The sequence below is a fragment of the Vipera ursinii genome, assembly GCF_947247035.1.
Source record: "Vipera ursinii genome assembly, chromosome: 3".
In the NCBI taxonomy this organism is placed as follows: Eukaryota; Metazoa; Chordata; class Lepidosauria; order Squamata; family Viperidae; genus Vipera; species Vipera ursinii.
In genome coordinates this window covers 181,804,455-181,818,099 of record NC_139516.1, presented here as the reverse complement: position 1 = coordinate 181,818,099, position 13,645 = coordinate 181,804,455, and the positions used below count along the sequence as shown (strand labels likewise).

The following is a 13,645-nucleotide window of genomic DNA, read 5'->3' as shown; positions in this document are numbered from 1 at the left end:
CTTAGTGATAGCAATACCTAACACTGCAATTCCAATTACCAACATTAACCAAGGATAACTTGTACACATGAACTAATTTTTTAAACACCAAAAATAAATCATGTAATAAACTGCTTCAAACTCATGAAATGATCTTAACTCCAAACTTGCTGGCTTGGCGATTGGGGGGAGGGGGGAGAGAGGAGTTAATCTCTGAATGATTATTTAAATATATATTTACAATTTTAATAAATTTATATCCTGCTCAACTCCCAAACATTTTGGATTATTTATTGGCATTGCTAAACAATTCTTGACCCCTTTGAAAAAACGTGGCATTGCAAAAAAAAAAAAACAACAAACTCCGATGCCTTTTACAGGGGGGGGGGGGAAATGCGGCCTTGCAAAAACGGATGGCCTTCGGAAAAAACAAAATCATGGTAAGTTTCCCAAAGTTATTAGTACTTATTGCTAAACGGAGCTCCAAAGTTCACAGGCAGCCTATACCTGCAAATATTTTTTTGCTGCGGGGCAAATAAAAACGGAGAAATGGATATTTCCTTCTCGGGGAAGCCTTCAGAGATGCTGCGACCCGACCAAGGATGCACCAACCCACCTACGCTAACCAACCTCTCTCCACTGTGTTCCAAAGGGTCTTTCCCCAGTGACGTATTCGGAATCGTCCCGCCCCTCCATCTCCCTCCGAGACCTATTTTTCTCCACTGGTAGCTCATTGGTTACCGTTTAGTGCCGCCCCTCCGCTGTGATTGGACCCATATACCGCTCGTCAAATAGCCGATCCCATCATGCGCCTTCGGATCCGAGTTTTCCCCTTTCTAAGAGCTTTTGGAAAGATCATGAGCTGAAAGAGTTCAGTTCCCGATACGGATAGCGAGATTCCGAGTCTCTTTAGGAAACCATGTTTCCTTCCCCCTCCCCACACCATCCCCTGGGCGGAAATGAGAGTTGCAGAGAAAAGAGCCGGTTAAAATCGTTTTATCGCCGTAGCTCCCTCGCATCTCTCCCTCCCCCTCACAAATAAAGGTTGGGCTCTTTCAAAGTCAGGTCTTCTTTTAGCTTTTATAAAGAGCTTGGTTATCACCCACAAATTACTCATTTTGGAGAGTGTCCGTCAACGTAACGTAAGATGGAGCCAGTAATTTACGAGGGTCCTCAAATATGGGAGTCTTGCAGAATGAACAGAATGCTACAGTTTTTCCATTATTGCAGGCTGGGTCGTACAAGACTCGGTGCTGTAGACCGCCAAACAAAGTGACTGCTTAGGTCTTAGGAGGATTTTACAGTTCCATTCTCCCACCCAACAGCTGCTTCGGACTTTCTAAAGGGAGCTGATATGGCCGTCAAGAGCAAAACTGAGCCCTTGTACCAAAAGCTTAACGATCCGCAGTTACTGGCATAATAATTCCAAGCTCCCAGATTATCCAACCAGAAAAAAACCACTCCAGTTGAAGCAGGCCGTGAATTCCTGCTTGCTTCTCTTAAAACAAATTACTGGCGCCAATTCCCTAAAAGGGAATATGAAGCATCTCCCAACGACAGGAATGGAGAAGGTTTATTTATTTATTTATTTATTTAATTACATTTATATACCACCCTTTCCCGAAAGACTCAGGGCGGTTTACAGGGTAATTAAAAAACCAAGATATAAAAGTTAAAAACAAATTTATTTATTTTTTAAAAAAGGTTTTTTTTTTCCTATCTCTATGAACAAAATTGAGACTCGACAAAGCGGCCAGGAAGCTACCTCTCTAGGCAATGGGAGCGAGTTTAAATCAGCATTTCCTGTTTCTTCTCCAATTGTCGGCTCCCATGCGGAGCCGCTTGGGCGCGCGTGGCTATCGAGGGCCGCGAAGATGACGACAGCGGAAAGGAGAGAGGAAAGACAACTCCGGCCCTTCTAGGCACCTCAGTTAACGAACTCGTTGCTCGGTGTGAAATCCGGGTCATCTCTTCCCCGCCCACGGGAGCCTTGAGCTGCGGAGGCCGAGGCGGCGGTGGCGCTTCCCCAGAAGCCCCTCCCTCAGGAGGAAAGCGGAGGTCAGTCAGCGAGGGATGGCGGGCGAGCCAGCCGGGACTGATGTGGCTAGAGCAGGGATAGGCAACCTTGGCTCTTTTATGACTCGTGGACTTCAACTCCCAGAATTCCTGAGCCAGCGCAGCTGGCTCAGGAATTCTGGGAGCTGAAGTCCACGAGTCATAAAAGAGCCAAGGTTGCCTACCCCTGGGCTAGAGGGAGAGCGGCCAAGGGGTTTCCTTCCACGGGGCAGAGCGGCTCTGAAGCGTGAGGGACATTCGCCCCGCCCCCCCCGGACAAGCAGAAACGCAACAAACGGCTTTTTTTTTTCTTGTCCTGCGTCGAAGAGCCTATCAGTTGAATTTCTGCCTGTCGTGGAACGTTTTTCTTTCCCCTTTATCCTTGGGACAGCCCTGCGAATGTTTGATAGGGGCTTCGTAGCTGGAAGAAAACCCCCCCGCCCCCCCCCCGCGTGGGTTGGGAGAGGGACAATAGCAACTATTCTAAGCGAAGAGCAGATTTAGGAAGGAGGGCGGGTTCGCCTCAGTTGGTTAGAAACACAAGAAAGGACCACCTCAGTGGCCATTCTTAAACTTTTGGAAGATTCCATTGACGGGGGGGGGGTGGAAACAAAATCATTTGGCTCATAAACTGATTTAGAAATGTGGCTGATTTTTAACCCGTTGGCTCACTCAATCTCTACACCAGCGTTTTCCAACCTTAGGAACTTGAAGATGCGTGGACTTCAACTCCCAGAATTCCCCAGCCAGCTATGCTGGCTGGGGAATTCTGGGAGTTGAAGTCCACGCATCTTCAAGTTCCTAAGGTTGGAAAACGCTGCTCTACACGATTGTTTCGCTGCGTTTTATTATTTGTGTTATTGCCTTACTGTGAATAAAAATGCTTGAAAACCACGGCGCTTCATGTTACTGGTTCAAAAAAAAAACCCCACAAATAGTAGCTGAAATTGTATCATCTTCCATTTAGACATCAAGCTTATACAGTTCATTCTTCCTTAGCAGGAAACAATTTTATGGTATTCTCACTATGCCTGCACAGGTAGTCCTTATGACAGCAATTGGGGTCAGCAATTCCATGACCAACAGCGCTGTCATAAAGTGAAACTGACCATGCTTGACTTAGGACAACTCTCACTGTGGTCTTTAAGCAAATCAACCGCATTTGTTAAATGCAACATAAGGTGACTGCAACTTGCTATTTTCTGCCAGCTTCCCCTTTGATTTTGCTTGTTGAAATCCAACTATGAAGTTTGCAAATAGTGATCGGGTGGGTGAGGATGCTGTGAACATCATAAATGTGTGCTGGTTGCTAAACATCTGAATTGCAATCAAGTTTATGTGACAGATGCAAGTTCAAGGACCAATTGTAAATCTTTTTTTAGGCTGTCATAACTTCAAATAGTCACTGAACAAGCAGTGCTTCTCAGTCTTGGCAATTTTAAGATGTGTGGACTTCAGCTCCAAAAACGTTGGGAGGGGAAGGGAGTTGGAAGTCCATACATTTTAAAAATTGCCAGAGTTGAGACACTGCTATACTATTTATTTTCATACTTCTTAACCACCCATCTCCCACAGATCCTATATAGCAAGCAGATGAAACTGCCGGCCCACGGGCCGGATGCATCACACTAAAACTGCACCCACCCCATTGCTGGCAGTGGGGAAAAAATCACAATACATTGTGCAACATCACATGATGTCGCGAGTTTGATATGCCTGCTATATAGATAGGATTGTGGTATTAAAGATGTTAATTCTCCAGGCAATACAGTATTTATCAAATGTTATTGGTGGCCTTGCAAGGAGCCATTCAGAGTTTCACAGCCCACTTAATCAGCTCTCCAATTTTCTTTGCTCTAGATTTGAATATGGTCATAGGAAACAATCTGTGTGTAAAGACTAATTGTTAGGTCAAGCCAAGCTTGGAGGTATCTCACAAATTGTTCCCAAGTAAGAATGAGCAATGCCTACCCAGCTTACTTTCTTCAAATAGCAACCTACAAGATGAGAGATCGTATAAATGGATTATTGGTCATGGAAGAGAGTCCCAGTTCAGTCACTATTTTTTCCTTAAAGCTAAACCACTGTGAATCTGGAAAAACCTGATTAGGAGAGTAAAATAAAATAGAAAGTAAAATATCAGGGAATACCCTGCCAAGATAGAATCAGCCCAGCTGGTACAAACAGTAGGAGCATCTGTTGAACACCTCTCACTCCCCAAGTTCCTGAGGAGGCATGCACTAGTGATAGATACTTTAATTGTCCTTTATATTACAGTTTTTTTACTGTATACAATGATTGTGTGTGCCTAATTGGTTGGGATTACTTAGAACTATGGTAAGTAATTAAAATAAATATTTTAAAAGATTATTTTGACTTAGGATACTATCTTTGCTTCCTGATTTTTAATGTGATACCGCCTATCACCATGGACAGGGTTTGCTGATTACTAAGGCTGTGTGCAACTTGAAAGGGATGCCACAACTTGAAGCAGAGGTTCCCTCCGAAGCACTAGATCAGAAGGGCTGTACTGCTTCAGTCTCACCATTATAAAGAGCTGCTGCTCATACACAAAAGCCCTTCCCACTAGAGTGAAGTTACTGGCTAAATCAAGTTGACCCTCTCAGTGCTTCTAGTTGATACAAGGTGATTTTTATTTTCTGAACCAAAGAACTGTCTCTCTTATCTGTTTGAAGTGAGGCTTTCAGTTGAAGCTGTTACATAATTCTACCATATATATATATATATATATATATATATATATATATATATGTGTGTGTGTGTGTGTGTGTGTGTGTGTGTGTATATGTATATGTATATGTATATATATATATGTATGTATATATGTATATATATATATATATGTATATGTATATATATGTATATGTATGTGTATATATATATATGTATATATATATATATGTATATATATATATGTATATATATATATATATATATATATATATATATATATATATATATATATATATATATATGAAATTCAAATGGAATTTAACTTAACTGGTATATCCACTACAATTGTTTTGTTAAATTTAGAGACACTCTTTTATATTACTGTATATGTGTGTTTGTACCCATTTCATTCATTGTATGCCAGAAACATTTGAAACTTCTTAAATTGATAACATATGCAAGAAAGGAGATTCTAGTTTTAAAGTACGGCCAATGTACAATGCTCAATCTTGATCCAAAAGAAATTACTTTAAGGATATTAATGCTACAAGGAGACACGTTTAATTTCCTTTCGAAGTACATGATACTTTCCTTAGAATAAGATTTTAAAATAAAAATGTGAATGAGCTTAAGAGGACATTGTGAGTTGCTTTATGCCATTATCCTTATCAGAAATGTCATAGAAATTATTTTGTGCACTTTCCTGTGTATAAATTAAAAAATTGTTAAAACATTTGGATGTTCCGCTGCTACAATAAGCAGGTTTATGAAATTACTTTCATTTCATTTAGGAATGTATCATTTTCGTGTAGGAATGTATATGTAGGATATAAAAAGGAATGAGGTTTTGATAAGGGATTCATTTTTACAAATTCATGAAAAACGGAAGATTCTTATTAAATGTTAAAAGAAATTGTGTGCATTTTATTAGTGGAAGGCTAAAAATGTACCTTTAATGCATGAAATTCTAAACTTTGAATATTTATACAGAAATGTACCAATAAGCGGTGCTGCGAGAGACTAGATGAAATAAGTATCTGATACTACTATATATGGTCATAAATCATCATGCAGTACTAAATGTCACAGTGACTCATTCAGGAACTTCTTTACATACTACGGTAGAAATATTTCCAAACAATCTATTGTTCTTTAAATCAGAAAATAAAATACTAATCTCCTAGACCAGTGATGGCGGACTTTTTAGAGACCGAGTGGCCAAACTGCAACCCAAAACCCACTTATGTATCGTTGGGTGCCGGGTGGGGGTGGACCATTGGTTGGGGGTGGCCAACTGGGTGGGCACACCCCATTAGGTGGGCGTGGTTGCGGTGGTAACAGCAGACTGGGTAGAACTAAAAAGTTCGATCAATTAATTCCAACTTTGCGAGATCTTTTTTTTCCCCAAGTTGAACCTGACTGATTGAACCTTTTTTTTTCTTTTTGCACACGGTGGTGGAGGCCTAAAGTAAAAAGGTTTTATAAAACCCAGCTAAAGGCCGAGGACTGGGGCAACAGCGCGCATGCCAACAGAGAGGGCTCTGCGTACCACCTGTGGCACGCGTGCCATAGGTTCGCCACCATGGTCCTAGACTTTTAAAAATAATTTGCAGTGGAGAGTGCTTTGAATTAAGAGATTTTGTAAGCTGTATTTTTTCCAAAGTAAACATTGCTATAATAATTTAAATATACTAATGCCCTATAATAAATTAAAACTTTTCTACAATTTGGAAGTGTAATTCATAATTACTGGTCAGACAACCCCATGGTTTTATCATTGCATGACTCTAATATCAATATCTTGTAAAGCTTGATATGATTTTTTTTACTATATATCTATAAAGATGTTTAAGTTGGTATTTTTGAAGACAAGCCTATAGGCTGTTACAAAGCTGTGTGTAGAAGTTTTAGGTGCCATACCTGTAATTACTGAGAAAACTAGTTATTTGCTGAAGTACTCTCTTTCAGCCTTAAAAGACAATGGTCAACTATTTCTGAAAAAGTTCCCAAGACTCAATTGAAATTATCCCCACCCCCTAAAAAAGAGGGAATGCACATGAATTCTGATCAGTCATAAACAACAACTGGTTGCAAAGTGCCCAAATCTCAATCATGTGGCCATAAAGATTCTTATGATGGTCATAAGTGCAAGGACTGATTGCCAAGTTACTTTTCCATTGAATTGTAACTTCAAACAGTTGCTAAACTAAGCAGCTAAATTCTTATTCCATTTAGATTTATTTATTTTATTAAATTTACATGCAGTTGTTACATGTTATAAAGCATTGTTTTTTTCCTTTAATTTTTATTATAATTAAAGACTAAATAGGCCACATAAAAATAATCATTTAAAAATATTTTCAGAAATTCAAATGCAAATAACTTTCAAGCAACAGAGCAGTTAGCAAATCTAAGTCTATAGTATACTTTCAAAAGTATAGAAAAGCATTTAAAAGCATTAGAAAGCATTTAACAAGCATATAGAAATTCAAAATATAATATAAAATTAATCTTTTTGAAGGTTATTTAAGCTGTGACATAATAATGACAAACTAATTTTATAGTGATGAAGAGATAATATGTAATTCTGGTGAGGCTTTTGTTGAAGCAACCTACCTGTCTTTCTTGAATGTATAGAAGTACATAACAAAGGACAGTCTTGTCACACTATATGCAGGCAAAGATTTATTCACTATTCTTCACTAGTCAATTCCCTGCATTCAGTAATTAGCTTAACGGCACAACTCTCAAGAACTCTTACGTAGTTTAGTTAAGCATTAAATATATACTATTATTGAAAATGGAGGAAACTATATTTATGCAGAATATCAGCAGCTAGGGAAACCAAGAATCCAACCATGTGAATGTATGCCTGGTGCATGCTTGTGTCTCTCTCTGTGTGTAACACGTATGAGCCTCAGAGTTTAAATCCTAGATTTGTTTCTCCTGCTTTTTCATAAAAATAGATTTTTTGCTGCTCTGCTTCCAGACTGGGAAGTAAACGACACCTACAGTAATGCCTATGTCTGAGCCTTCTAGCTTTCCATCTTGCCAGCTTCAGCTCTCAGAGGTCTTTAAGAAGGTTGTTTATGATGGAATTGACTTGAAAATCCATAGATCTACAACCAACCCATATAGTATGTGATAGACAGACAGATAAGGTGTGTGTGTGTTTGTATAGCTTTGATCATTCTTAACTAGCATCTGAATTTGAAACGAATACTCTGAATTCCTTGGGAAAATTTCTAAAAAATTGAGACAGAAATATTTAAAAATTAATAGCTCATTCTCTTAAGAAAATATATTTATAAATAACATTTATTACATATATATTCCCTTTGTCCCCATGCATTCATTATGTTAGGGATGAGAAACTCTCACTATGCAGATATTGTTGGATTAAAATGCCCAGCAGTCCCAGCATGAGGGATATTGGAAGTTATAGCACAGTAGCCTCTGGTTCTCCACTCCAGTGTGTGTGCAATTTTATTTAATAGGAATTCTTTTAACTCCTTCTTCCCATTTTATTGACATAGGGATGGGGACTGGATGGCATCCAAGTGAATGGATCATACAATCTGAGTTTCCCTTTAAAATTCCGTATCTAACGTTTATGCTAATTACACTAGAAAGAGCTTTTAAAAAATCTGCAATTGCTGTCATGCTCTCATAAGCTAAGGTGAGCTGGAAATAGATCATGATCTATGTAAATGAAAATAATATTCCTAACTCTCCCAGGTTTTGGTACCCAGACCCAACAGTGCATTTCTGTGAGACAGTGCTACCAATGAAATGTGACACTGATTGGCAGCTGGAGAAACATTTTATTCTGTGATGAATATTGGCTGCATATTTCAATACTATCTGACTGATACAAGTGATTTTTGGAACTAAAACTCTTGGAAAACATATTTGAATTCACTGGTTTAGACATTAACTTATAAATTGCTCTATGCATCACAAACACAAGTAGAATATTTCAGTATTCAAATTTAGAACACCAGGAAGGACAGCTTGGTATATTATTGTTTAAGTTTTGCATTCTGAACATCTTTAAGGCATGCCTACGTAGGCACTGGACTGTGTGCCTCTTTGGTATGAAAACGCTGTTTGTTTTCTGCTAATTATCCTTTAAAAGAGTAGGCGTGAGAAGGCAATGTCATTGGATTGGCATAAATTAGTTTATTACAGCAGGGAGGGGGTGGGAGGAATGACACTGGAGATTGCTTGAACTTATACGTTTCTGCTGCCAAAGTTTACAGTCCTGTAAATTTAAATGTAGAATTTTTGTAGGCAGGATGCATTGACAGATATGGTTAATGGAAATACATCTAGTTCTGGGCCTCAGAACAGGTCAATAATAATGCTTATATTGATAGCAGCAGTGTAGGAGATGTTATTTGGTATTAAAGCTAAAATCCATGTTATCCCCTTAATCATAATTACATTAATATTGACAGGCCCTTGACAATACCCACTTTAGTATTGATAGATTTCTGTCAATAATGCATTTCTAAATAAAATACATTCATTCATAATTTGTATAATACACAGTAAGTAATGTTAACACATATCAGAAAAATATACCTATTTAATTAATGATACTCAACAATTTGTTCTCTTAGAATGTGTTATAGGTCGATAAGAACCTTGGTAAAAATAAAAATCCTAGTAATATTAGTATTTTTAAACAAATTAAGTACAAAGTACCAGGTAATTAATAGAGCAGTGAAGATGTCGGGCACAACTTGTGTAAAGTTATGACCTAGGTAGGGCTGCATAGCCTGGAAACTCTCTGGCTACATATTTAATACATTCTGAAGAAGAAAATCACTATATAACCTCATAACTGTCTGGCAGGTAATATGACAACATTTCACAGAAAATGCAGATGCAACTTTGAGTGAAAATCCATGTTCATCCTGCATTTGGAGGCATTTAAGATGGTAGCCATCTGTTCAAGACTGGAAGTGAGAAAATCTAGTCAGGTACATTGCTGACCATGTAAACACATCTTAGGGTATGTTAAGCAGGAGGGACCATAGAAGATACAGTACAAGTAGCAGTACTGGTATTCCCTCGTTTAGCAACTACAGTTGGGACCAGCAACTTGGTCGTTAAGCAAAGTGGCCACCAAGTGAAAATGCAACGCTATTTATTATTTCAAAGATTTCCTTTGTTTTACAAATCTATGAAGGTTGTAAATATAAGGATTGATAAAAAACATACATTTTTATCACTCCATAGCTCCAAACAGTCGCTAAACCAGGTATGCCTATATAAAGATAGTATGATAGATACAATATTAGTGAGATCTATGTGGCAACCAAAGCCAAGAAGTAGCTCTAGAATGCCAGGTTTTAACCCTAAATCAAAGCACTTCTTAAGGAATCTGAACTTCAGTATCATGGAAGTCTAAAGCATAATAAACTAGCATTTTAAAAGAGATTTAAACAATCTAAAGTCTTAAATGTAATGAAATTAAAAAATGAGAATCTATAGACCGGTAATATTTTTTCTGTCTTTTTCATTTGGAGTGATTTGCAGGTCAATTAAAACATGGCACTTCCTGTGTTCAGATAGACAGAAGGGCAAAGAGAGAAAATTCGGACAATTACTAGTTCACTAATGTTGCAGTCCTTGCAGTTGACATTTATGGTAGAAATTCTGGGGCAGCCCATGGTGATGGAAAATGAAAAGAAGGGGTGTGATTAGCTGTATACTAACACAATGGTTATTTATTAGATTTCTAACTCACTTTTGTATCTTGTTGGTCCTTCAGCCAGCTAACAAAATATTAGAAACTTAGGCTAAAATAAATGGAAATGCATGAATAAAAATGCTAAGAAGTACCTTCTGGTTTAACTATGTTAATATAATGACAGGTGAACCTAAGTATAAAAGTCTAAAAATTGATAGTGCCAAACCTGGTTGTATATTACTATTCAATCACATGAATTAAAGGTGTACTTGAAGTATAGATTTTAGGACCAAATCTAGCCCCTAAAAGCTTTGAATGACATTTCAGAGATTTTTAAGTTGATACCAAATTGTAATTAATTTACAGAAGGAAGAAATGATTAAATACCTGTCTAGAGGGCAATTATATTAACTATATTTAATTTTATTTAAATTAGATATAAATGGAATGAAATAAAATTTAATTTTTTACCATTTTTGGAAGTATAGCCTTCAGCATATCTCTCAAAGGCCACACTCAGCCTTTGGTCTTAAAAAATGTTATGGACTTCAAATATATGGAATGGAGGAATGGTAATTAAGAACATATTATCCGTCAGGGAAGCTTGCTCTGATTACTAAATTTGTTTTAAATCTGAATATTTGCATTATAAAATAGAAGCCAGTGTATGTACTGTGCAGTAATATGTGTTGTCAGGATCCTGATTCGTCTGAAAATCAATATATGTGCAGTTGAACATACATTCTATGTGCTGGTGAAAAACCACCAGCAAAGGAATTAAACTGAGTGGACGTAATATTGACTATTTCAATGTTAATACCTGACATGATGACTGAAGATCCAGATTTAAAATACGGTATTTGCTTTCCATTCAGTGAGATTGGGATAGTTACATTTTATAGCCCAAATTGCTCTTGATTAATTTAACTCATGAAACTGTTATCAAAATGAAAAGAATAAATATTATAAAGGACAACAAAATGTAATAGAAAATATGTTGATGAATTTATTTTTTGTTATAGAAGATTCCGTGTTGACCATGGCATCGGACAGCAATATCAACAAAGTGATTCCTGTCCTCAGAATTAGTCAGCTGGATGCACTTGAACTGAACAAAGCCTTGGAACAGCTAGTTTGGTCCCAGTTCACTTGCTGTTTTCATGGATTTAAACCTGGACTCTTGGCTCGCTTTGAACCAGAAATTAAAGCATCTCTGTGGATTTTTTTGTGGAGATTCACCATCTGTTCCAAGAATGCAACAGTGGGGCAGGCTCTACTGAATATTCAATACACAAATGATTTATCCCAAATACAGAAATATCAGACATTGAGCAAACAACAGAAATTATGGTATCTTATTTGTACTGTTGGTGGGAAATGGCTGGAAGAAAGGTGTTATGATTTATTTAGCAAACGTCCATTGGACTCATTCCAAAGGACAAAGTATTTTATTAACTTAATAGTCAGGCTTCTCAGACTCTGTGAGTTGCTAAACTTTCTAATTTTTCTTCAGAAGGGAAAATTTGCTACACTTACTGAACGTATTTTAAGAATCAGATCAGTGTTCTGCCAGCCACAGGGTGTCCGTCCCATTGCGTTTGAATTCATGAACCGAGAACTCTTGTGGCACGGATTTGCTGAATTTCTGGTGTTCCTTTTGCCACTTATTAACATGCAGAAACTCAAAGTCAAGATTTCTTCTTGGTCTTTACCTGTTAGGAAAAACTTCAATAATGAAAATATGTCAGAAATAAGTCATAAGGAATGTTCTGTGTGTGGGGAATGGCCTACTATGCCTCATACTATTGGCTGCTCACATGTTTTTTGTTACTATTGCATCAAAAGTTGCTTCTTATCAGATATATACTTTACCTGTCCTAAATGTGGTACTGAGATGCAAGATATCCAGCCATTAAAATATAAGCTAGAAATGAAAGAGATATAACTGACTTGATAATATTTTCTACAAACTCATAAGAATATAATTTGTAAAACTGACAGAAATAATTTACATATACTGTATATGTTAGTTGGATCCCTTCCGCCCCATACAATGTTGGTTTTGTTTCTATAATTCTTTACTATATAGACTGTTTTATTTACTGTAAACAAGGGCTCTAATACTATCATGTACTTGAAACCTAATAAACTGCTTTGTAAAAGATAAAGTCATATTTGGTTCTTTTAATATAATTTTTGCATTTTTTCCCTCAAAATATGTGCAACTTCCAGTATATCTAAAAACTAACTTTTTTATGCATATCCTATTTTAGATCAGAGAAAAATCTTATGGAGTAATCTAAAGAGTTATGGAAAAATGACAATATTTTCATTTGCAACTTTTTAATTCAGGATTTTTAAGTAACATGATGAAAGCAGAAATATTAAATCTGAGATTCCTAGTCATATTAAATTTAACTTAAAATCATAAATCAGTTATTTTCATATAACCTATGTATCATGGAACAAAATGCCTACACCAAATTCTACCTGCCATCTAGATGTCAACTGATCATCCTTTTTCCTTGATAAATTATTTGGATGAATATATATTTCTATTTTTCCTCTAATCATTCAGAGGAAATATATATTACACTGTATCACGAAATTGACAAATCTAAGCCTATTTTTTGGACATTCCGGCTGGTTTTAGACAATATTAACTGTTCTAAGTTTTTAAGCTAAATATTCTTTTCATCTCCTTTAACTGTAAAATAGTCTGTTATCCAATGTAACTGTATTTGTATAGCTATTAATTTTTTACACTTCCCTGTTTCTTACTTTGGGGAATTCATCTATAATAAAGGGCAACGGTTCTATCATCCGTGATCTTTTATCTTTTTTATCTAGCACTTTCTTGCATGCTGTTCATAATCCTGTTTGGGGTTTATTTTGATATTTCTGTTGCTTTAGTTTTAGCTTGCATAGTGTACCCATTATTTAGAAGAGCTTTGAATTTCCTTTGGTTTGCTAGTGGCATCACTTATATTGTCAGCTCTCCTTATCAGTGACCTATTAACTGATCTTTTGTTTAGGGTCCTGGTATTTTGCAGTATTGAGCTAGCAGTCTGTTTGTTTCTTTTTCTATAGACTTTGTAGTTTAGATTTACATTTACAGGATTCTCTCAAAATCTTCTTTAAACAGATTAAGTTACACAAATACCTACAACTGGCTACTTCCATTCTATCACCCATTTTATCTCTTTTAAGTTCACT

General features: G+C 36.7%; 1 protein-coding gene across 5 annotated transcripts; it reads left to right on the top strand.

The window, feature by feature from the left end:
• Window positions 1-1,931: 1,931 nt before the first annotated feature.
• PEX2 (peroxisomal biogenesis factor 2) lies at window positions 1,932-13,247 on the top strand. Of its 5 annotated transcripts, XM_083361153.1 has the most exons (3): window positions 1,983-2,037; window positions 8,265-8,407; window positions 11,452-13,247. In XM_083361153.1, the coding sequence occupies exon 3, from the start codon at window positions 11,469-11,471 to the stop codon at window positions 12,372-12,374; it is 906 nt and encodes a 301-aa protein (XP_083217279.1). In that variant the 5' UTR covers window positions 1,983-2,037; window positions 8,265-8,407; window positions 11,452-11,468; the 3' UTR covers window positions 12,375-13,247. The 5 variants fall into 5 exon arrangements, with proteins under 5 accessions (XP_083217277.1, XP_083217279.1, XP_083217280.1 ...); XM_083361151.1 differs by lacking the exon at window positions 8,265-8,407 and having other exon boundaries at window positions 1,932-2,037; XM_083361154.1 differs by lacking the exons at window positions 1,983-2,037; window positions 8,265-8,407 and adding an exon at window positions 4,646-4,680 and having other exon boundaries at window positions 11,455-13,247.
• The last annotated feature ends 398 nt before the right edge of the window (window positions 13,248-13,645 follow it).